Source organism: Pleurodeles waltl, chromosome 2_2, assembly GCF_031143425.1.
Source record: "Pleurodeles waltl isolate 20211129_DDA chromosome 2_2, aPleWal1.hap1.20221129, whole genome shotgun sequence".
NCBI lineage: Eukaryota > Metazoa > Chordata > Amphibia > Caudata > Salamandridae > Pleurodeles > Pleurodeles waltl.
The window spans coordinates 7,396,897-7,421,955 of record NC_090439.1 but is presented as its reverse complement, the minus strand read 5'-3'; the positions used below and the strand labels follow the sequence as shown (position 1 = coordinate 7,421,955).

Here is a 25,059-nt window from a genome sequence, read left to right as displayed (position 1 = left end):
GCTGATGCCCACCACCTACACCACTGGCACATATTAGCACTGGACATATGAACAGAAAAAAGGGATGTGTGGTCCCAGAAGCTAGTTTCATCTTACATATGTGTACGTTATAACTCAGTAGATACAACATACACGATGATGAATCAGTGTATCTCTTCTCATGGGGCCAAGGGATAAAAGCAAGAGATGCAAACATTGCCCCCTCCCCTTGGGAACAAAAGACTGATACTGTACCAGCTGATCACCAAGCTCTGCCACTTCAACACTTCCGCCGATGTCCTCGATTAACTTCTTGGCTACATTCATCATTTCTATAACCAGTTGTCTCTTGTCCGGGTTACTGGAATCACTCTCAGTGTGCACCCAGTCCTTCATCCTCTGAGAAAGAGAAGCAGCATTGGTCAGATTTTAGAATATGTGCTACTTCATACTCAGTGTCCTGCTGTACCTGTTATTTACGGCTTGCGTTGCTTCCTTTGGGACTAACAGAAGTAAGTGTAAGGATATTAACAGTAGAACCATATTCTTAATATACCAGCTAGGCAAAATTGCCTGATTTGTTAAGGTGAATTACCACATTAGCAACAGTTTTTTTATTAATGCAATGGTTTCTGTTCCAGCAATGTTTTTATCTATAATTACGTTTTTTTTGTCTGAATTGTGAGAGATAAGAACAAAGGCAAAGGCAGAGAACAGGACAAAGAGGCATGTGATCTATGGAAAGTGGCAAACTCAGAATATGAACTGAATCTTCTCTAGGTGGGCCCTCAGGAAACACTATTGACAGCAGAGGGGAGGTAGAAAGTGCAAACATAACGTGAAAGACAGATAAACGAGAGTATCCTGCAAAATATAAAGAAGAGAGGTGCCAAGTCCTCACAAAGGTAACCCATGGAAAAAGATGACTGTACTTCACCATCATCCCTTCATTCGTATCTTTATGTATGGGCATATTTAATTATATACAAACACAGTAAAAAATAGTTCAATCTTGACAGCTCTACAAGATGGCATCCATTGCATCTCTAGGGCATTAGACTGAGGGCAGTCCAGACAGAAATGGAATGGAATAAAATAGAAGCTGTGAGTCATTGACGACATACACAAACAAGTGTATATTACATTGACATTTAAGCAGACAGACAGCTCCTGGTACCAATTGCTCTCAATGATCAAAACATTGAGCTCTAGAGAAACTAAAGAGAGAGTTGAAAGTAAGAAGAGGCAGATTGGCTGCCAGATATAAGCCCACTATTTTGGGTCTCTCACTCAAATCGTGATCAAACCGTTGATTAATATGGAGCGAGAGACCGTGTATAAGGGCGCTGAAAGTTCCTAACATGGCCTAGGCACCTTCATCCAACAACAGACAAATGTCAATAGTGACTAAAACTAGAGCAGACTGTACAATGTATGATAGCCAAAAACCAAATTGAACTGAATCGAGAATAGTTACATTCTGTCTTTTTTTAAATTGTGGTTCCAAAAAGTAATCGCATCTACAAAATCAGGACTCAAACATCTAAAATTGAGAAATAGAACAAGAGTGTTTGGAAACAGACAATAGCTTATCAAGCATTAATATGTGAGTAAACCAGACATATTCCATAATAGAGCGAATCCACTGCCCCAGGGCAGCCGCGTACTCGTGCTGCCCTCGAGGGCAGTGCATTTAAGAGAAATATAGATCAGCTGTTTAAAAGCTGCTTGGTGTTTCTCTGTGCAGCTGGCACCCTACCTACACTTTTAAGGGGGATTAGAGATCTCTCGCAGGCGGGTGCAGTGAGTGGCTGCACCCGCTGGCAAGAGGGGTCCATTGGACTCTTTTTTCCCCCAGAGGGCTGTCTTTAGAATGCGCACTAAAAGTGCATCACCTTTTTGCGGAGCACTTTCAGTGCACATGCTAAAGGCCTGTTTGCCTCTGCACCCACATTGGTAATATTGAGCACGTGCAGAGGCAAAGGGATTCCCTCATTTGCTTGGGGCCATGCCCTCATGCAAATGACGAAACACCCTCAATGATAGCCCTTGCGCTATATATGCGCCAGTGCTATCTATATTACAAAAGGGTCTGCACAAGGGTTTGCGGCTCCTTCTGTAATACCAAAGGACACGCAAAGCAGGCACAAACGCCACCACCTGTTCTTCAAGTAGTCTTCATATTTTCTTCTATTTCCGTTCACAGACTTTATGTAGATAATATGTTATTTTGTGGGATATGATAGTTCGTATTCTAACTAACCAATCACTGTGTGGAGCTCTGTAGACTGCCATCACTGAGCAATTAAAAGTTCGACTATGGGAGACCTAAAAGAATTAAATTATTCACTGCCACCTGCTGATAAGTATTCTGCCAGCTGCCAAGCAGGGTGACTCCACAATCCAATCCAAGAAATTGCCTATGATTTCGATTAATAACCAAGATATTTGTATTCCAAGAAAATCCCAGAAAATAGGTTTTCAGTCTCCTAGAGCTTGGTTACACCAAAAACATAAATCACGTTTTCTCCTTTATCTTTTCACATTTTGGGGGATAATATAGTATGTTTAAACATGTAATATAGGATTTCATGTCAAGACTGGAGACTAGCATTATGTATTAGCATTTTATTGCTACTCCATGCATCACTTTGAAGTAAATTTTAACCATACTTAAGAATCTAGAAATCTATATAATTTCGAACTCAGCAGCTATCTTCCTCTTTTGATTTCTATCCTTTGCCAGTTAGACATCTATTTGCATTATTTGGGGAATCTTTAATATATGTTGTTTTTGTGAGAAATCTGATGTTTTGTTTTACTGTTATATAGATATATAGATCTGATCAGTTTTGACAATTTATTTGGCTACAAGTGTATTTTTTTGGTGGTATTTGTTTTTAAAGATTCCCAGTTAACTGGATTATTAGGCATTCTACACTAATTAGGTTAAGGTTTCACTTTAAATATATTTAAACTGTTCATAACTTTAAAAACGTTCTTGCTTGGTTGCCAACTTTTAAAGGGCACTGCTTTGTAATGGTGTGCTGAGGTCTTGCCACGATGTGTCTTGTGTGAAAATGTTAATATTTTATGGTGGAAATAATAAAAAACAAGCATTTGCAATGCAATGGGTCTCGCGTTTGCTCAAACTCCTAAACTGACTTTTCTTGCCACATAAACTGAAAAGTAAAACAGTTTCACATAAGGGAGCCGACAACCACCATGAGTGTGAAGTAGACACACAAAAGGAAACCGAAGTTTGCTCGCAGTGAAATGTATCGGCAAAAGTGCAATTATCCATGTAACCAGCAAAAGTGCAATTATCCTTGTAACAGGCAAAAGTGTAATTTATCCATGTAACAGGGTCTATGTCATTTGAAGAGCTCGATTACTGACCAGCGTCATCATGCTGCCTATGAAATAAAGAGAAAAAGTAGTCCAGAAATCATATAAAAAACTTCGAGCCTGGTATGTTTTCAGTGTTTGGCCGGTGTGCTCGAGGAGGGCTAAACACCGGAAAAGACATGACGTGCACATGTCTTTCACTATTGAAATCAAATGAATTTTAAAAGGCAAGCACACGAACCAGCCAAACTGATGGGTGTGACATGGGATTGGTTAAAAGCCCATAGAGAGATTACACCAGGAAAAGAGCGTTTTGCGTGCTTGACCCTAAAAATAATTGATATCACTATAAGGTGCAGATCTTAGTATTTATTTTTAGACTCAATATGAGTGAGGCAGGGCAGCCATCAGGGTAGGTAGTGGTGACAGTTCCTTTAAGAAGATAGTCCAGGAAAGACTAAAGATCTTTCAGATGATGAAAATTGGTCCCTTGAGGAGAAGGATGCGGATAAGAATATGAGGTCAGGAAAAAGGAAGATGAAGAGGAAAAATATTGAGCATGAGGTAGGTGGTAATTTGTTATTTTGGCGGAGGGATGGTCTTGGCACCACAGAAGAGGAAGATGGCCTACATGACACAAGGGAGGGTGCCCCTTGGGGCACAAAAGAGATTCAGGCTAGACCTAATAAGAAGAATACTTATGACCATGGTGAAAACAGTTATGACAAATTTGTTTTGGATAATTATGAGGATGATGGTTGGGACTTTGACTCTGACAAAGTTGGGAAGTTGAGGAAGGAGAAAGGAATTATAAGAGATCCTCAAGGAGTAGACGTGTGTAGCCTTGACATGATAAGGCACCCTAGAAATGCTGACTGGTTGCCTATGACTCATGTATCAGGTTTTATTAAGTTGTGGATAAGGGTCCCATTAGAGAAGGAAGCGAGAGCGGTGATTATAACAGAATGCTCTCGTCCGGTTGTTGAGGACAAGGCCTGTATGACACCAGATTTAGATCCAGACCTGATTAGTTTCCTTTTTAAATTAGGTCACTATCCCAGGAAAGGTCTGAAGAAGGCACTAAAACAGTGCCAGGACAGACTGATGGATGTTATCAGACCATTAGCAAGGATACTAGATATGGCTGAAGAAGCTAAATCAAAGTTAGCCCATGTGGATACAGAGGCCCGTATTTATACTCCGTTTGTGCCGAATTTGCGTCGTTTTTTTCGACGCAAATTCGGCGCAAAACTAACGCCATATTTATACTTTGGCGTTTGACGCGTCTAGCGCCAAAGTATGGGCAAATAGCGTCATTTTTTTGCGTGAACGCCTTCCTTGCGTTAATGAGATGCAAGGAAGGCGTTCCCGTCAAAAAAAATGACGGCGACGCAAATGCGTCGTATTTATACTCCCGGGCAAAAATCACGCCCGGGAGGTGGCGGGTCAAAAAACCCCGCATTTGCGCCACTATTTAACGCCTGGGTCAGGGTAGGCGTTAAGGGGCCTGTGGGCTCAAAATGAGCCCACAGGTGCCCTCCCCTGCCCCCAGGGACCCCCCCTGCCACCTCTGCCCACCCCAGGAGGACACCCAAGGATGGAGGGACCCACCCCAGGGACATTCAGGTAAGTTCAGGTAAGTATAATTTTTTATATTTTTTTATTTTTTTTGGGTGGCATAGGGGGGCCTTATTTGTGCCCCCCTACATGCCACTATGCCCAATGACCATGCCCAGGGGACACAAGTCCCCTGGGCATGGCCATTGGGCAAGGGGGCATGACTCCTGTCTTTACTAAGACAGGAGTCATGAAATGGCGTCTGGGCGTCGTAAAAAAATGGCGCAAATCGGGTTGAGGCGATTTTTTTGCCTCAACCTGACTTGCCCCATTTTAAGACGCCCTAACGTCATTTTTTCCCAACGCCGGCGCTGCCTGGTCTACGTGGTTTTTTTCCACGCACACCAGGCAGCGCCGGTCTGCTTGCGCCGGCTAACGCCATTCCATAAATACGGCGCCCGCATGGCGCTTCAGAATGGCGTTAGACGGCGCTAAATTTTTTGACGCTAAACTGCGTTAGCGCAGTTTAGCGTCAAAAAGTATAAATATGGGCCAGAGTTTTTAAGAGGATGGTCACAGAGGGCAATATGTTTCCTTGGAAACGCAAATGTGGCTTTGATGGCTGAGATGAGGAAAGCAATTCTCATGTAGTTTTTAGGGGCGGGGTCAGGGTAGTTGGGGTAGTTTTAGTAATGGGTGCGGGAGGGGGGCCGGGGTAGTTTTGTTTTTAGGGGTGGGGGGTCGGGCTGTTTTAGTATTAGGGGATGGGGGGTCGGGTTGGTTTAATTTTTAGGAATGGGGTGAGGTGGTTGGGTAGTTTTAATTTTTTGGGGTGGGGTCGGGATAGTTTTAGTTTTAGGGATGGGGTGGGGGTTTGGGTTTGGTTTAGTTTTTAGGGGCAGGGTCAGGGTAGTTGGGGTAGTTTTAGTAATGGGGGCGGGAGGGGGGCCGGGGTAGTTTTTTTTTTTGGGGCAGGGCGGAGGGTCGGATAGTTTTGTTTTTAGGGGTGTGGGTCGGGGTTGTTTTAGTATTAGGGGGTGGGGGATAGGATAGTTTTAGGGGTGGGGTGGGGGGTCAGGGTTGTTTTAGTTTTAGGGAAGGGTGAGGGGTCAGGCTACTTTTCGCTTTAGGGGTGAGGTGGGGAGGTCAGGGTAGTTTTGTTTTTAGGGGTGGGGGTCGGGTTGTTTTAGTTTTTAGGGGCAGGGGTGAGGGGTCAGGATTGTTTTAGTTTTTAGGGGCGGGGTCGAGGTAGTTTTAATATTAGGGGTGGGGTACTTCTGGGCATTAGGGCAGTTGGGGGGTTGCATGCTGGAACCACACATGTCGTTCCCACACATGCCTTTACTAGGCATGCCTTTACAATGAAAAATCGTTGTTAAGGCATGCGTGGTAAAGGCATTTGTGGTAACAACGTGGTCGTTGTTCCGACCGCATTGTTTAGGCGTGCATTGGCTCCAGGATTCGTTGTTCCATCATATATTCATTGCAGGGAGGGTCTTTAGAGGGTTTTAGTCTGCTACTGGATTCTACCCTCAGAGATAAAGAAGTAACAGGGGTCGCTAGTTCAGAGGAAGTGTTCAGTTCACCCAAGGGAACAAAGGTAACAATAATGAAAATGTTTGTGTTTTTCCTAGGAAAGGTACAGGTTCACTTACGGAATTTTGTCCACAACTGGAAAGTTTTAACAAAGGATTAATGGGTCCTAGAAGCTGTTCAGGGTTACACAATAGAGTTCAGGGACATTCCAGTACAAACTCCTTAACCAAGGCAGACGGCATTTCAAAAGGGCCAGTAAACGTTGGTGGAATCAGAGGTTCACAATATGTTAAAAAAGGGAGCAATAGAGAAAATGTCAGAGAAAGAAGTAACTTTTGTGAGCACAATTTTTTTGGTCAGAAAAAAGGACAAGGATTGGCAGCCCATGATTTGAGAAATTTGAATTGCTTTTTGGTATACAGAGATTTTAAGATAGTGGGTATCCATCTTTTGAGAGATATTGTGGAGAGGAACAACTAGATGGTAGAAATGGATCTGGAAGATACTTATTTTGCCATACCAGTAGCAGAGGAGAATCGCAGATATGTGCAATTCAGATGGTTAAGAGACCTTTATCAGTTCACTTGCCTGTTCTTCAGACTGACATCATGGCCCTTGCTGTTTTACAAAGGTGTTGAGGCCAGTTGCAGCATTTCTCAGAGAAAGGGGAATTTGAATGTTTATGTATCTGGACAATTTTCTGATTATGTCTCAGGATCAAGAGGTGTTGAAGGCAATACTTCATTTAGTTTTGAGTCTAGTACAATCATCTTAGTCAATATGGAGGAATCAGTACTGGTTCCTTGTCAGGATGTGAAATTCCTAGGCTTTTAGGTGAACATGGTACTTGCAATCTTAAGTTTACCAGACAAAAAGGTGGTGAAGATAAAATCGGAAGTGACGCAAGTTTTGAATAAGTAGTTCATTAAATTGAAATCTTTGGCAAGAGTTATAGGATTGTTCTTTTCTTCAATTCAGGGGGTCTTTCAATGACTGCTTCATTACAGAGCAATGCAATATTGAAGGCAGGAGGCCTAAGGAAGGGTTTATGGTATGGGGACCAACTACAGGTTTCATTGGAAGCACAAGAGGAGTTGATTTGGTGGCTAAAAAATTTGGATGCTTGGAATGGCCAAGCGATTTTTGGAAAAGATCCACACTATCTTTTGGAGACAGATGCAAGCCTTTTCGTCTGGGAAGCTTTTTTGGATCAACAAAAGAAGGGTGGTCCTGGGAAGAGAGTTGGGACCATACAAATGGCTTGGAGATGAGGGAAGGTCTTTTTGCATTACAAAGTTTTGAGAAAACATTAAAGAATTGCAATATTGTGTTAAAGATGGACACTGTTTCAGCAATATGTTATAAATAAATTGGATTGAGAAGGAAATTTTGAGTTTTTGTTTGGAGCACAGGATAGGATTGCAAGTAGAGTATCCCTCCTTTTTGTACTGCTCAATCATGGTCTCCAGGGTTGTTTGAGTTAGCAGGAACTCCTTCAAGAACAAACCCACCCCCTGGAACGACACCAGGTGGCCCCAGCTCTCGGCCCTTCACCCACTCCAACCAGCTACACTTGCAACCTCGGATTCATCCTGGACACGCAACTATGAAGCAACAGATCAAGCAGTCTTATCAGCCTGTTTCCACACACGCCGAATGGTTCTCAAGATCTTCAGATGGATCCCTATCTTAACCAGTCACCCAGTCCTTATCTCCAGCTGTCTTGACTACGGCAACACACTCTACAATGGAACCACAAAACGGCTCCTGAACCAACTCCAGACCATCTGGAACTCGGCAGCATGACTCATTCTCCACCTCCCCAGAAGAAATAGCATCAGCCCTCATTTTTGGGACCTCCACTGGCTCCCCATCCAGAAAAGATGCCTCTTCAAGCTACTCACTCGCACCTACAAAGCCTGCCACAAAACCAAACCAGCCTATTTAAACAACCTCCTGACATTCCAACAAACAATGAGAGAGCTCTGCACCGCCATCCTCGCGTGTCCCACGTCCCCCAGATCTGGCGCGACCGCTGCAGAGGGTGCGCCTTCTACTAACTCTGTGCCAGAACTTGGAACAACCTCCACCTATGCACTTCCCCCTCTCTGAAGGATTTCAGGAAGCAGCTCAAGGCCTGGCTTTTCGACCACCAGCACCTGGAGACCCTACGGGGTGACAATCACGCTTTGCAAAACCCTATGATTGATTGATTGAGCAGTAGAAGAGATATATTTGAGTCTGGTTTCAGAAGAAATGTTGTCAGGGCCAGAAGGAGAGATACACCCTTTGGTTGTGGAAGGGAAATTGAGTCTTCTTCCTTGGAAAATTTCAGAGGAGGAAAGCTTTTTGCAGGTCCTTCACAATAGGCTCAAGAATTGCTCAAAGAGTCTTGGGCTCCAGGGACTAGAAAGCGTTATTTTGGAGCATGGAAAAAATGGGTTTGTTGGTGCAGGGAGGGAAATTTGGATCCCTTGGAAGCATCTTCCATAGAACTTTCAAAGTTTTTATCTTCATTATTTCAAAAGGGTATGAGTTATAGGTCTATTAAAAGTTATAGGTTAGCAATGGTAGCAGCACATGCTCCAGCAGTATTTTTTCTATAGGAAGACATTCCTTAATTTGTAGAGTAATGAAGGGTATTAAGGTACAGAGGCCACTGAGAGCAATGTATAGTAGTTTATTGGATGCAAATTTGATATTTCAGAAATTGGAGAGTTTGCCTTCAAATAAGTATTTGACTCCACAACAGTTATCTTGTAAGTCTGCAACTTTACTATGTTTGATTTCTTTTTGAAGGGTTTCGGTTATAAGAGCTTTGGAGGTGAGTAATAGTTTTTACAACCCAGAGAGAGTGATATTTCAAATTACAAAGAGGACTAAGACTATGACTTATGGCCTAATTTAGAGTTAGGTGGATGGGTTACTAGGTCACAAACGTGACAGATATCCCGATCACCGCATGATGATCTCCAAAGACTATAATGGGATCCAAATACGGCAGACAGGATATCCATCACATTTGTGACCCCCTCTAACAAACTCTAAATCAGGCCCTTAATCAGTATTTCATTCAAGATTTGATGAGCATCCAAAGTTATGAGTGGGGAGCTGTTTGAAAGACTATCAAAGTTGGATGGATGAATTTAGAAGGGAAGGAGTGAGTCATTTGTTGATCTCTTATGTGAGACCATTTAATTCGGTGAGTTCAGCTACTATAGCATGTTGGGAGAGAGTATGTTTGCTTGAAGCAGGAGTGGATTTGCAAAGATTTGGTGCACGGTGTGATGGCAAGTAAAGTTTTTTCTTCAGGAGCCCATTTGAGAGGGGTTTTGAAAGTGGCACATTGGTGAAATGCTGATGTACTTGAGAGGTTTTATTTGAAACCTATGGAGCATTTTTCAAGTGTTGTGTTTTCAAGGCTTTGAACGAGCCTAATGCTAGCCTCCGGTCTTGACATTTAATGTATGTTCTTCAAGTTTTGTGAAGCGAGAATCTGGATTCCATTATCCACCCTCACTTCCCAGGTAATGATATTTTCGGAAGGACAGTGGACTTAAAAATACATATAAAGTTTTGAGTGTATAAGTTTTGTTAAAATAAAAGTTCAGAGTTCAGTTTACATTCACACCTACATTATTATTTGTTTCAGAGAATCAATAAGGATGAAGAAGTTCAGTATAGGAGGAGGCGTGAGAAGTTGGAACATTTGATTATTCTTTTAGAGTTCAGTACAAGATGGTTCAGCATTGATGCAGCTGAAAAGAGGAAGACGGCAGCTGAGGTTAGACTTATACAGAATGTAGTATGGTTTTAATTCTAGAATTTTAAAATTGGTTAAAGTTTGCTTCAAGGTGATGCATGGGGTAACAATAAAAGATACATGCATAATGCTAGCCTCTGTGTCTTTCATGAAATCCAGATAGTCTCTTCCCAAAATCTACATGCTCTTGAGGTTTGTATTCATTAGGAGATATGGTATATCATCAAATAATTTCTCCCATTTTTCTAATTAAATTGTTATTCTGAGATCCTATGCCCAAATAGCACAGATTTGCTCATGACTAGGAAATCTGGGCTGGTAGTCACTGCTTGATAGTCCACCCTGTAAGTCCTTTGCTAGGTGAGTGGTGGAACACTATGCCAAATAGAATAGTTTTGGTCCATCTTCATGTTGTGAAAATAACTCTGAAGCTATAATTATTTTAAAACCTTTGACCCTTATGATATTGCCCTTCTGGTATTTGATTATTCTCCATAATACTATTCTGCACCCAAGGGTCAAATAGTTTGGTTATCCCAGCTGAAAGTGAAGGGATCTGCTTTAAGAGGACACACCCTCTCTCTTACAGTGTGCAGAATTGCTTTAATCACATTGCATATCACTGACATAATGCACAGAGTGTTTTAAATCAAATTTCTTAACATTTTTACCAAATTTTTGCAACAAGATCCCATTGTCATAGTTGATTGCCATTAAATACATAATATATTTTTTTTAATGTATGTTGTATATCGAGGCTTCATATTTTTTCGAAGCTTCATAGAAATAGATGCCATAATAAACACTTGGGGAACAAAACAAAGAAAGAAAAGGGGACACAGAAAGAGAAGATAAAAGTGCAACAGTGTGAGATGGGCTATCAATCGGCTCAAGCACTAGCAGTCCAGTGGAAAACCAGGCAGGTGCCCATGCACAATCACACAAGATGGGAGTGGAAGTATTCCTCCAGCTTTGCCAGGGATGTTGCGTGTTGTTGAGATGAATACCCTGACCATGGGTGAGCGTCAGACTCTGAAAGAGAAAGAAACCAACCACAGAGGAGAATAGGTCTGACCCTACTGCAATCATTAGTGACCAAGAAAATGTTCAGGATGGGAAGTCAACAAAATAAGTTCCTTTTGCTTGTTTAGCAAAATGATTTTAATATGAAACATCTCCCAATCTCTCCACATGAAAATTGCTATGTTTAGCTTCATCTCTATGGTGCTCACTAAGAGTGACCCAGATGTATCCTTTCCACTACCTGATTTGGGGATGCCTTTGGTCTTATGGATGTTTGGAGAACACATAACCCCCTAGACCTTCAATATACATTCTACTTGGCTGCCCAGTTCAGCATTTCTTGCTTGGACTATCTAATGACCCATCACGTGACAGTATATAGATTTATGGACTTTTGACACAGGGCCAGAGGAATATCTGATCACTCACCACTTGATGTGACCTTTCTGGGGTCTCACCCCTCGATGAGACGTGGTGCCATAAATAGATTCCTGATATTTCCAAGATAAGAATAAGATGACACAGCTCAAAAAAGCAACAGTACAATACATCTGAGATAATATGGGCATGGTTCAGTCCCCTGTATCATGTTGGAAGAATTCAAAATCGTAATTCCAAGTCAGGTGATCTCTATGATAGCGAGAATAAAAAAATTAAAAAGGAACAACAAGCAGCACTAGAAGCCATACAGAGAGACACCCAAGAGCTAAAGGGCGCAGTCCCAGACCAGGCAAAGGGACAACAGAGCTATACGTTCTCAGAAGATCTTGCCAGGAAACAAACACTCAATATGCAATGCCAACTATATGAGCTAGGGAGTAAAGCAGGCATGCTCGTGGCTAGAGGAGAGAGATCAGGATAGGGGAGGGGTGTTATATATTTGAGAAAAAGAAGGGGAACTCTGTGGTTCAGGGGACAAAATAGTAGAGGCTTTTGCCGCCTATTATGAGAATCTTTATACAACATCTTCCGAGGTGATGGAAGAGTGCATAGAGTTTCTTAAAGACATTCAGCTCCAGACCCTGTTGGATGCTGACAGGGAAGCACTAGGGAGTGATATCACCAAAAAATAGACATCCATGCGATTCCTGCAAGTAGGGAAGGCGACGGGCCGTAACGGCCTGCCGATCAAATTATATAAAGGAATGGCGTCAAAGGTGGCCACACACCTTTTGGAAATGTGCCATACAGCCCTTCAGAAAGACGAACTGCTCATAGACCAAAGATTGGTGAGGACTGTGGTGATCCCAAAGAAATACAAACCACCTATGGACTGTTCTTCCTATCAACCCACATCACTCCTGAATGTGAAAGCTAAGGTGATGGCTAAGGTGTTGGCACTATGACTCCGTAAAGTGATCATACGATTATACACCTTGTATGAGGCTGGCCTGGCTTATAGTGGGTACCTTGTGGTACTTACACCTTGTACCAGGTCCAGTTATCCCTTATTAGTAGAATAGAGGTGTTCTAGCAGCTTAGGCTGATAGAGGTAGCTATAGCAGAGCAGCTTAGGCTGAACTAGGAGACATGCAAAGCTCCTACTATACCACTTATATCATATAGCACTATATCGTAAGAAAACAGAATAGTCAGAGTTACTCAAAATAAAGGTACTTTATTTTAGTGACAATATGCCAAAAGTATCTCAGAGGATATACTCCCTTAGGAGGTAAGTAATATACACAAAATATATGCACACAAACCAAAATCAGGTAAGTAACAGTTAGAAAAGTAGTGCAAACAATGTAGAACACAATAGGTAGAAATAGGCCTAGGGGCAACACAAACCATATACTCCAAAAGTGGAATGCGAACCACGAATGGACCCCAGGCCTAGTGTAGTGTGTAGAGGGTCGCTGGGAGTGTAAAAAAACACTAAGGGTGTCCAATAACCCCACCCCAAGACCCTGAAAAGTAGGGTAAAGTTACCCTACTACCCCAGAAAGACAGTAAAGTCGAGATAGGGGATTCTGCAAAACACTGAAGATGGATTCCTGGACCTGAGGACCTGTAAAGGAAGGGGACCAAGTCCAAGAGTCACGCAAGTGTCCTGGGGGCAGGAGCCCACTAAACCCCGGATGAAGGTGCAAAAGGGCTACCTCCGGGTGGAAGAAGCCAAAGATTCTGCAACAACGGAAGGTGCCTGGATCTTCTCCTTTGGTCAAAAGATGTCCCACGGCGTGCTGGAGGATGGCGAGTTGTTTCCACGCAGAAAGACCGCAAACAAGCCTTGCTAGCTGCAAGATTCGCGGTTGAGGATTTTGGGTGCTGCTAGGGCCCAGGAAGGACCAGGAGGTCGCCCTTTGGAGGAGACAGAGGGGGCGCTCAGCAACACAGAGAGCCCATGCAGAAGCACCCGCGGAAGTACCTGAACAGGCACTTAGAAGTTCTGAGGACAGCGGTCGACTCAGAGTCACAAAAGAGGGTCCCACGACATCGGAGTCCAACTCAGCGAGTTGGGCAATGCAGGAAGGAGTGCTGGGTATCTGGGTTAGGCTGTGCACGAAGGAAGTCTTGCAAAAGTGCACAGAAGCTAGAGCAGCTGCAGTTCACACCGTACACAGGATTACTGTCCGGCGTGGGGAGGCAAGGACTTACCTCCACCAAATTTGGACAGAAGGGCCACGGGACTGTGGGAGACACATGGACCCAGCTCCTGTGTTCCAGGGACCATGCTCGTCAGGATGAACGGGGACCCAGAGGACCGGTGATGCAGAAGTTTCGTGCCTGCGTTGGCAGGGGGAAGATTCAGTCGATCCACAGGAGATTTCTTCTTGGCTTCCTGTGCAGGGTGAAGGCCGACAGCCCTCAGAGCATGCACCACCAGGAAACAGTCAAGAAAGCCAGCAGGATGAGGCGCTACAATGTTGCTGGTAGTCTTCTTGCTACCTTGTTGCGCTTATGCAGGCGTCCTGGAGCAGTTATCAGTCGATCCTTGGCAGAAGTCAAAGAGGGAAGTGCAGAGGAACTCTGGTGAGCTCTTGCATTCATTATTTGGTGAGATACCCACAGGAGAGACCCTAAATAGCCCACAGAGGAGGATTGGCTACTGAGAAAGGTAAGCACCTATCAGGAGGGGTCTCTGACATCACCTGCTGGCACTGGCCACTCAGAGTTGTCCATTGTGCCCTCACACCTCTGCATTCAAGATGGAGGAGGTCTGGGACACACTGGAGGAGCTCAGGGCAGTGCTGGTCAGGGGAGTAATCACTCCCCATTCCTTTGTCCAGTTTCGTGCCAGAGCAGGGCTGGGGGGATCCCTGAACCGGTGTAGACTGGCTTATGCAGAGAGGGCACCATCTGTGCCCTTCAGTGCATTTTCAGAGGCCAGGAGAGGCTACTCCTCCCAGGCCCTTCACACCTATTTCCAAAGGGAGAAGCTGTAACACCCTCTCTCAGAGGAAATCCTTTGTTCTGCCTTCCTGGGACTAGGCTGCCCAGGCCTCAGGGGGGCAGAAACCTGTCTGAGGGGTTGGCATCAGCAGTAGCTGCAGTGGAGACCCCAGAAAGTTAGTTTGGCAGTACCTGGGCTCTGTACTGGAGACCAGAATGGTATTGGGGTGACAATTCCATGATTGTAGACATGTTACATGGCCATGTTCGGAGTTATCATTGTGACATTGCATTTAGCTATTGACCTATATGTAGTGCACACGTGTAATGGTGTCCCGCACTCACAAAGTCTGGGGAATTTGCCCTGAACAATGTGGGGGCACATTGGCTAGTGCCAGGGTGCCCACACACTAAGAAACTTTGCACCTAACCTTCACTAAGTGAGGGTTACACATATAGGTGACTTATAAGTTACTTAAGTACAGTGTAAAATGGCTGTGAAATAACATGGACGTTATTTCACTCAGGCTGCAGTGACAGGCCTGTGTAAGAATTGTCTGAGCTCCCTATGGGTGGCAAAAGAAATGCTGCAGCCCATAGGAATCTCCTGGAACCCCAATACCCTGGGTACCAAGGTGCCATATACTAGGGAATTATAAGGGTGTTCCAGTGTGCCAATCAGAATTGGTCAAATTAGTCACTAGCCTGCAGTGACAATTTTAAAAGCCGAGAGAGCATAAACACTGAGGTTCTGGTTCGCAGAGCCTCAGTGATACAGTTAGGCACCACACAGGGAACACATATAGGCCACAAACTGATGAGCACTGGGGTCCTGGCTAGCAGGATCCCAGTGACACATATCAAACACACTGACAACATAGGGCTTTCACTATGAGCACTGGGCCCTGGCTAGCAGGATCCCAGTGAGACAGTAAAAACACCCTGACATATACTCACAAACATATACTCACAAACAGGCCAAAAGTGGGGGTAACAAGGCTAGAAAGAGGCTACCTTCCTACACACCCTGACCAATAACTCATAGAGAGACATGCCTCAGTCTATGATGGTTATATGGAGTGTGCCACGTGACACAAGAGGCCCGGTCAGTGCTCAATTTGCAAATAAAAATGTGCCGGTGCCCAAAGCTCTCCTCTGAAACATGCGGCTGCTGCAAAAAATATGTGCAACCACTGAATACTGAGGCAGTGTAATCCTAAAGCCATCTCAGCCTCTTTAATCCATTTCCAGCCACTCCCTGCCCCTTCTGCTCACTCTTGCAGCTTTCTGCTTTCTCCCTTTGTGACGCTGTTTTGTTTTCTCTTCCTCCGTCTTGCCCAAATGTGTCTCTTCCTCACAGTGCATGCTTGAGGCAGAAAAATAAGTGCCGGCCCTCAAAAATAAGTGCCAGTGCCATGCACCGGAAACAACCGGCTCAAATTAAGCACTGGGCCCGATGGACCTTGCCGTGATCCTGTCACTAGACGCGCAAATGACCTTCAACAATCTTGAGTGGGATTTTCTGTTAGCTGCTCTTCAGCGTTTCCATTTTGGTCCTAGATTTTGTGCCTGTATCGATCTTTATACACAAATCCAGTGACACAGGTCAAGGTTAATGGGGTGCTATACAGACAATTCAGCTTGGGGAAGGAACCCGACAAGGGTGCCCACTATCAACTAAGGTATTTGAGCTAGCACAGGAGCCCTTGGCAGCCTGGGTATGGGTGTACCCATTTTTTGGGAGAATTGGAGGCAGAGGTGACTCAGAGGAGCACATCTCCATATCTGCAGCCGATGTCCTACTTTTGCTAAGCAACCCTACCATGTCTATTGACAGAGTTCTACAGATATTCTGCATATTGGAGGACCACTTTGGGTACCTTATACATTGAGATAAAGCTTGTTTATTCCCATTGTTAGACATTTTTTATCCTTGGTGTGGTCGCCCTTAACTTTTTGCCTCTGTGTCCCAGGTTTGCTGTTTTTGTTACTCTGGACACTTTACCGCTGCTAACCAGTGCAGTGCTAAAGTGCAAGTGCTCCTATACAAAATGTGTATGTATTTGGCTTATCCATGATTGGCATATTTGATTTTCTAGTAAGTCCCTAGTAAAGTGCACTAGAGGTACCCAGGGCCTATAAATCAAATGCTACTAGTGGGCCTGCTGCACTGGTTGTGCCACCGACCTAAGTAGCTCTGTAATCATGTCTCAGACCTGCCATTGCAGTGTCTGTGTGTGCAGTTTCAAACTGTAAATTCGACTTGGCAAGTGTACCCACTTGCCAGGCCTAAACCTTCCCTTTTCTTACATGTAAGGCACCCCTAAGGTAGGTCCTAGGTAGCCCCAAGGGCAGGGTACAGTGTATGGTTAAGGTAGGACATATATTAATGAGTTTTATATGTCCTGACAGTGAAATACTGCTAAATCAGTTTTTCACTGTTGCAAGGCCTGTCCCTCTCATAGGTTAACATGGGGGCTGCCTTTAAATATGATTAAAGTGTAGATTCCCTTTGGGAGTGGATAGACATGTGGAGTTTTGGGTCGCTGAGCTCCCAATTTAAAAATAAATCTTTTGGTAATGTTGATTTTAAGATTGTGTGTTTGAAAATGCTAGTTTTAGAAAGTGGGCATTTTCTTGCTTAAACCATTTTTTGACTCTGCCTATTTGTGGATTCCCTGTCTGGGTAAGTTTGACAGTTGGGCCGGTTGCACCTCTCACTAGACAGAGGCACAAAGTGAGCTGGGATGTAGTCTGCATCTCCTGATGAGCCATCTGTGCTAGGAGGTAGGGAAGGAGTGGTCACTCACACCTGAAAGGGCTGTGCCTGCTCTCACACAATGCAGTCTCCAACCCCCTGGTGTGTGTCTGGGGCCTGGCCTAGGCAAGGCAGGATTTCACAATCAAGAGAGACTTTCCTTTGAAGGAATATTTTTTATGGTTTTAATTAAGTAATAAAATAAACATTCTCTCCCTTTGAAGTAGGCCTACTTCAAAGGGCAAAATGGGTATAAGAAGGGCACCCAAAACCACAGACTTCAGAACACTTCTGGAAACCAAGAGGAACCTCTGCCTGGAGAAGACCTAAGGAGCTGAGGAAGAAGAGCTGAGCTGCCTGTGACTGTGCTTTGTGAAGCTATCCTGCAGTTGCTGCTTCTGCCTGTTCTAGAGGACAAGGACTGACTTTGTGTGCCTTCCATCTTGAGAAGAGCTCTCCAAGGGATTGATTTAGAGCTTGAGCTTGCCTCCTGTTGTTTGAGGTCTCAGGAACAGCAAATACTTCTCTCTGCCAGCACCTGGAGTCACTGGAGAGACTCCTACTCTGCCAAGGGGTGCCCATCCAGTTTCTGGGACCTGAAAGGAGAAGCTGGCAGCCCAAGAGTGAGGAATCCACGCACTGACCGCCGTGGGGTAAAAGATCGATGTGACTTTGATCTGCGATTGAAAAATTGATGCACTGCCGGCTTCACGACCAGAAGATCGATGCCCGGAGCTGGGGAAACGACGTGCAGCATCGCTGACGGAGGCTGGTGAGATCACAACCCGTGCTGCGTGATTTTCAAATCATCGTGCAGATGAATTTCTGACGCAAACACCACTGGGTGTGTAAAAACACGCAACGCCTGCCCTGACCCGAAAGTGCTGACAGGATCGACGCATCGCTGTCCTGTGGAGCGAAGAAACAATGCACGCCGACCCGACTAAAGGTGAAACGACGCAAGGTCTCGCTCGTGAGTGATATCGACGCATCGCAAGCCCTTTTTGACGCACACTCGCCCGTGCAGGGTTATTTTTGACGCTCCCAGGGTACATTTTCACGTTAACAGCGTTATTGTGTGTTTGAAATTACATGAAGACTCTTTTTGGTTTTTAATTGATAACTTGACTTGTGTAGTGTGGAGTTTTGTTATTTTGGTCTTGTTTTGTTTGGATAACTATTTGCAGTTTTTCTAAACCTGTGTTGTGTCATTTTGCAGTGTTTTCATTAAGTTACTGTGTGTGTTGGTACAAATACTTTACACCTAGCACTCTGAAGTTAAGCCACTGCTCGTGCCAAGCTACCAAGGGGTTAAGCAGAGGCTAGCTGAGGGTGATTCTCTTTTACCCTGACTGGAGTGAGGGTCCTTGCTTGGACAGGGGGTAACCTGACTGCCAACCAAAGACCCAATTTCTAACACCCATTGAGGGGGTTCCACACTTACCACAGGTGGTAACACTCTTGGTGAACCCTGAAGGATTCACCTAGCAAGGAATCTAAATTACAAGAGATGGGGCAGAATTCTTAAGAAACAATCTACATGAGATCCCAGACAGGCCCCAATGGGAAGTAGGAAATTGGCGTATGCTCCTGCTATCTCTGATGGGCAGGGCTGCTTTATATAAAATGATGACTTTGCCCCATCGATTATATGCACACCAAAACAGACCGTGCCCAATTCCACACTCCTTTTTTCAAAAAGTGGACCAAGAAGTCCGTCTTCTGCTCTGGGATGGAGGGTCGGCTAGGATAGCACCATGCAAACTCCAAAAAAGGAGTGTATGATGGGAGTCTAGCGGTCCCAGACATTCCTAAATACTTTTTGGCATCTCCATTGGTGTTTGTTAATGTCTTGGTATATGTTGATAATCAAGAACCAGGAGTATGGGTTGATAGGGAGGCGTTGGGACCTAGAGGCAACCCTCAAATATTATATCAAACTAAACTCAGAAGAGCCCTGCCGATCCATACTTGGACAATTGCAGATACATGGCGATCGGCCTCACGGTTCTTGGTATGGGCAGGTAAAGTGTCAGAGTAAACCCCACTGTAGGCTAGTGACCTGTTTGTCTGAGGTCAGGGCCTGAAGGACTTTTTGAAATGGGGGCTTATAGGCATTGAGCGATTGGGGGATCTCTGGAAGGATGGTGGGCCCCAGACATTTGAGGAACTCCGGAAGGAGTTTCAACTGGCAAATTCGGAACAATACCACTATCATCAAGTAACACATGCCCTTAGAGCACACCTCCCTCACGGATTACAAATAGAAGAATCCTCACCCTTCGAAGATAGACTCTGACTCTTTCTAGACCCTATGTGTGAGAAGGCCATCTCACTAGCATATAAAAAATAAAAAATAATGTTCTGGATGTTCTGGGGTCACTTAGGGCCAGGTGGGAGGCAGAAGTGTGACACATGGAACATGAGGAGTGAGTAGAAGCCCTACAGAGTCCAAGAGTCATAGCTATTCGTGCTGGATTCCACCTGGTCCAGCTGTGCATCTAGGCAGGTCATATTATGTGTCAACCCTGCTGTATAAGATGGGGACGGCTCCGCCATGGTACTATCTATGAGGGTGTGGACAAGAGTGTACGTTCCTACATATACGGTGGACTAGTTCAGAAATTCAGTTGGGAAGGGGTCATAGGACTGATGGCACGGGTGGCAACAGCAGAGATTCCTCCAGATGCCAAATGGCTTCTCCTTAATGAAGAGGGTGAATGGACATGGCCGAAATATCCTGTGATTTGGCTAGAGGTGGGGGCCATAGTGGCGAAGAGAAATATGGCAAAAGCAAGGGGGCACTGCAACCTCCTATGCTTCAGGAGTGGCGGAGAAACATGGATTGGTGCCAAGGTGCCGAAACAGGTGATATATTAAGGGAGGGGGTGTACAGTAACACAGGGAAAGATCTTGAGACATTGGCACTCTTATAGCGAGAGCAAGGCTGTATCAGAGTATCCTATGGGAGTTGGCAAGCAATGGGATCAGACTAATGAGACATCAAGAAAGACCATGTATGCGTACCTGTCTACGATGTTGTGCAGTTGTGTTACAAACTGTAGAATGGTGGAACGTTTGCTGTTGCCAGTACGACCAAGGCTACGAATATTGATTATAATGGTCACAGTCCGCATTTTTGTCATGAAAATGTTGACTAAAAGGTATTTAAAAAACAGTGGCTCAGACCTGGGTGCAATAATTATCACTTCTGCTAAAATCCAATGCAATAAGGATCAGACTTTAACAGCTGCAACAATTATCCTCTATTATAAATTCGAACCTAGCAACTGGGGCATAACATGCAAACTCCGGCGCTTAATACACCACAATATGCATGTCCTGGTATTTTGTAGGTATAGCTCCTTCATTACATTTTGCAAAGTTTAACCTACCAACATTATTCTGGGGAAAACTGAAGACGTTCAGGGGTAGTCGCAAAAGTTCAGGAATTCTAGTGCGTGCAGTGACAAATGTAACGGTTCACATAAGAATTTTACAGGTAACTCGTACCGAAGTTCGAAATAAATTGGGGCTCTATTCATCTTGCCTCTTTTCCCAACTTTCATTTAGTTTGCCACTCCCTCTCTGTACACGCCTATGGCCACTTTTTATTTTACATAAGCCCAGGTTACACTGTTTACAGTTTTCTTGCCAATGTGCCACTCACTTCCCCTTTGACCTCTTGGTGTTTCATCGTCTTGTGTTTGCGCTTCCTGCCTGTGAAACGATGCCCTTGGGCTTTGTACGTGCTACGCAAACGTCCCTAAATAAAATGCCTACAATTACCAGTTCAGAGTGTATTTTCATTGCCCTCACCCACAATTACTGGGATATAGCAAGATGTGGACCCAGGGTGAAGGAACAAACTCAAATCCCATATAAACAGACACGAGGAAAAAAAAAAACTGAGAGCTACAATACACCAAGGGGCATATTTATACTCTGTTTGCGCCGGAATTGCGTCGTTTTTTTTGACGCAATTCCGACGCAAAACTAACTCCATATTTATACTTTGGCGTTAGACGCGTCTAGCACCAAAGTCCATGGAGTTTGCGTCATTTTTTAGCGTGGACACCTACTTCGCGTTAATGATATGCAAGGTAGGCGTTCCCGTCTAAAAAAGTGACTCCGAGGCATGTGCGCCGTATTTACACTCCCGGGCAAAATTCACGTCCGGGAGTGGGCGGGTCAAAAAAAATGACGTCCGGACGCTTTTGCGCTGTTTTTTAGCGCCTGGTCAGGGCAGGCGTTAAGGGACCTGTGGGCTCGGAAGGAGCCCAGAGGTGCCCTCCCATGCACCCACGGACACCCCCTGCCACCCTTGCCCACCCCAGGAGGACACCCAAGGCTGGAGGGACCCATCCCAGGGACATTAAGGTAAGTTCAGGTAAGTTTTTTTTTTGGTGGCATAGGGGGGCCTGATTTGTGCCCCCCCTACATGCCACTATGCCCAATGACCATGCCCAGGGGACAGAAGTCCCCTGGGCATGGCCATTGGGCAAGGGGGCATGACTCCTGTCTTTGCTAAGACAGGAGTCATTTCAATGGGGGTTGGGAGTCGAAAAAAATGGTGCAAATAGGGTTGAGGCGAAAAATTTGCCTCAGCCTGACTTGCCCCATTTTTTGGCGCCCAAGCTCCATATCCCCCTACGCCAGCGCTGCCTGGTGTACGTCGTTTTTTTTCTCGCACACCAGGCAGCGCCGGCAGCTAACGCCGGCTAACGCCGGCTAACGTCATTGAATAAATACGGCGCCCGCATGGCGCTTCAGAATGGCGTTAGCCGGCGCTAATTTTTTTGACGCAAAACTGCGTTAGCGCAGTTTTGCGTCAAAAAGTATAAATATGGCCCCAAGTTTATCAATTCACTCACGCTTAGCTAGTGGAGTGGCCGTTCGTTTGCACTCCATAAAGGTATTGTTACAAAAATATATAACATAGGCATATAACAAACATATTTTCATTATTGCCAGCCTTCTTTTACAACATTAGTATTTCAATCTCCCGAAGAAGTATGTACTTGGGAGAAATAGTTTTGTCTTGTAATGGTCAGCATCACTTGACCAATTTATTCAAATTGTGTACGCCATGCTAAGCTTTGAAATGCGCATTGAAAGCTGTTCAGCTTGGATCTGAATGGCGTTTTATGGTTTTTGATCTGAAAAGCTTCTGATCTTCTTGTGCACAGTTCATAAGGCACTGGATGAAAAACACTGATAGCCCCCATAAGGTCTTCCACTTACACAAGTCGAGCAGATTCAGAAGGATCATCCCTGAACTGGCTAGCCATTCAATCAGGTGAGTGCAAGTGGTTCAGAGGAGGAGTCACCCACACACAAGGCTCCCCCTCTGAAAGTCCACCCTGCTCCAGCTCAGCTTCAAAGAGGCCTTTTCACATTTTGAAGAAGGTTGAAGACTAATTTGTTCACTGCCACCTGCAGCACACTAAACCATTATGCACCAAAGACATGCAACTCAAGTCTGGTTATACAAGGTGTCTCCTCCACCCTTCCATCCCTTTTGTTGTTCTCTGGAAGCGGGTGTGTGACTGTGCAAGCGGACAATAAAAAAATGAAACAAATTGGGTTCAGGGAGGCTGGGTGGTCTTTGGGATCACAACCTTGCCACGTTATTCTTCAAGTGAGGAGGCAGGCCCAGTGCCCGCAGCAAAACATTTTCAAAGTACCGTTGGAACCTCACCAGAGCTTACAAAAATGTATAAGTGCTACTATACCCCTGTTTGATGCCTTTTTAGGTCGAGCATAGCAGCACGCGAGAACTGCCTTTCCTGAAATGTGCCCACGGGGAGTGGCTGCCAATATATACGCAGACTAATGAAAAGGCATGTGAATTCTTAATTATTATGCAATAATGTTTTGAATTTGTATTAGTATATCATAATTAGAATTATGTGTTAAGAGTTTGCTTTATTAAATTAGAGGGCCTTTGTTTAGCGAGGGTCTGGGCCTAGCTGTCTGGCCTCATATTAAACTGCATTTTCTAACGTGTAATGTGCTGTTCTTCTGAAGGACACGAAACAGTACTTTTCCAGGAGTTATGTGTGTGTAGCCGTAGTAAATTCTTTCTCATGAGAACCGACTTGCTCAAGGCAATGTTCTTGCTAAATGCAACAGTGTAATTCATAACAGGTGCAAGGTTAACTGTACTAGGAGAAGACAATGAAGACACTGACTGGAGCGCAAAGTGTAACTTTTCCTACCTGACATTCCAACCGTTGAAGATGTCAATAACATGGACCAATCCGCGACATGAGAACTGTGGTTTGTGGAAAATTCTGGCAGGATGCTTGAAAAATTATTGGGTGGAGATAACGATGCGCAAATTATTATCCAATGAGGGGTAAAGGGCTAATTAGACAGTTTTGATTTAATGGCGTAACCCAAGAAGAAACGGACTCTCTCACTCACATTCTCACTTCCCAGAGGACTTGCCACTTTTGAGCTACTGAGCTACTATTCTTCTAGCGTTTTGTCCTGATACTTTAAACCATCCTCTACCCATTCTTACCTGATACTTAATTCTCCTTCATTCCTTAGCTATGCTATCTTGAGTCCTATCTCTGCTGATGGTGAATCGACTGATATCCTGAGGACGAAGACTGACGCTGTTTGCTGATCCGTTGGATTGGTAACTATCTGATACAAAGTTGTAGTTGTCTGCTTGCCCTTCTTTCTAGGTAACAACTGCTATTTGCTAGAGGCCATAGTTTAGATGTTTTCCAAATTCGTGTTCACTAAATGTTTTGCATGCAGCCCAACGTGCTAATGCTAATTTGAGGTTAGTTAGGGTGTTCACAAATATCTTCTGCAAATAGACAAATGACTGAATTCTTGCTTTGTTGAATTATGTATTACTGAGACTCTGCTAAATTGCTTCATATTAATGATGTGCCTAAATACTGAATGAATACTCTTTATGCATTGATTAATTCCGTTCTAATTACTAATCAGAAGAGTTCCTAATGAGGTTTATTGCTAATGAGATTAACAGACATTATGTTAGATTGTAACTAATAGGGAAATAAATATCCTAACACTTAATTAAATTGGTCTGGTTAGTCATGACTGAAAGGTCATGGTGTGTTCGAATTATTAAATGTTATTGATTAGTTTGTTGATTAGTTATTGTAATTAGCAATTGGTTTATTGATCTATTGATTGGTGATGACAAGAAGACATCTCGTACTGGGAAGTCCCCGACCGTGGTCCAAAGGTTTGTCGACCTAAACGTGTCTCCTTGTAAGTTTATTTATTAAGGCTCTGACGCGCTAACAGTTTTTGGTAGCAGAGGATGGTTTGCCCCTTTGGGGCCCCAGTATGAAAGGTCACGTTTTGGTAGAATTGACGGTGTTTGGAAGGAAGAACGGTGTACCAGGAAAAATCGGGTTAGGTAGAATTATTTTTTTCAATGATGCAAATTGGATAAATTATGTGCCCCTAAGTCCCAAATGACTTTCCCGGTATCTCTGAGCTTGCTGAAGGAAGTTTGAGTATGTTCTCAGCATTCTAGTGATAGTGTGAATGAAGTAGATTTTGCACTTGCACAGCTTATGCATACCGCAGGTGAATTGTGAAGTTTGTGAGGATTTTAGGCCAGATGAGGATGTTTTAGTAGGAGTGTGCATACTCCGCAGTATGAGAGTAGGGAAGTTGGCGAACTTCATGTGAGTGTGGCGCTTTGTTCTCAAAAATTGTCCACGTGGTTGTTGATGATGTTGGACCCCGCGTGGTCTAAGAC

The 25,059-nt window shown here is 44.3% G+C and overlaps 1 protein-coding gene across 1 annotated transcript in view; it reads right to left on the bottom strand.

Moving 5' to 3' along the window:
• Positions 1-25,059, bottom strand: part of LOC138279655 (cytosolic non-specific dipeptidase-like) — a 280,513-nt gene that overhangs the window by 138,095 nt on the left and 117,359 nt on the right. Inside the window, exon 3 of the mRNA XM_069219419.1 lies at positions 235-378. Coding sequence (XP_069075520.1) covers positions 235-378 — 144 coding nt within the window. The remainder of the gene's footprint in view (positions 1-234; positions 379-25,059) is intronic.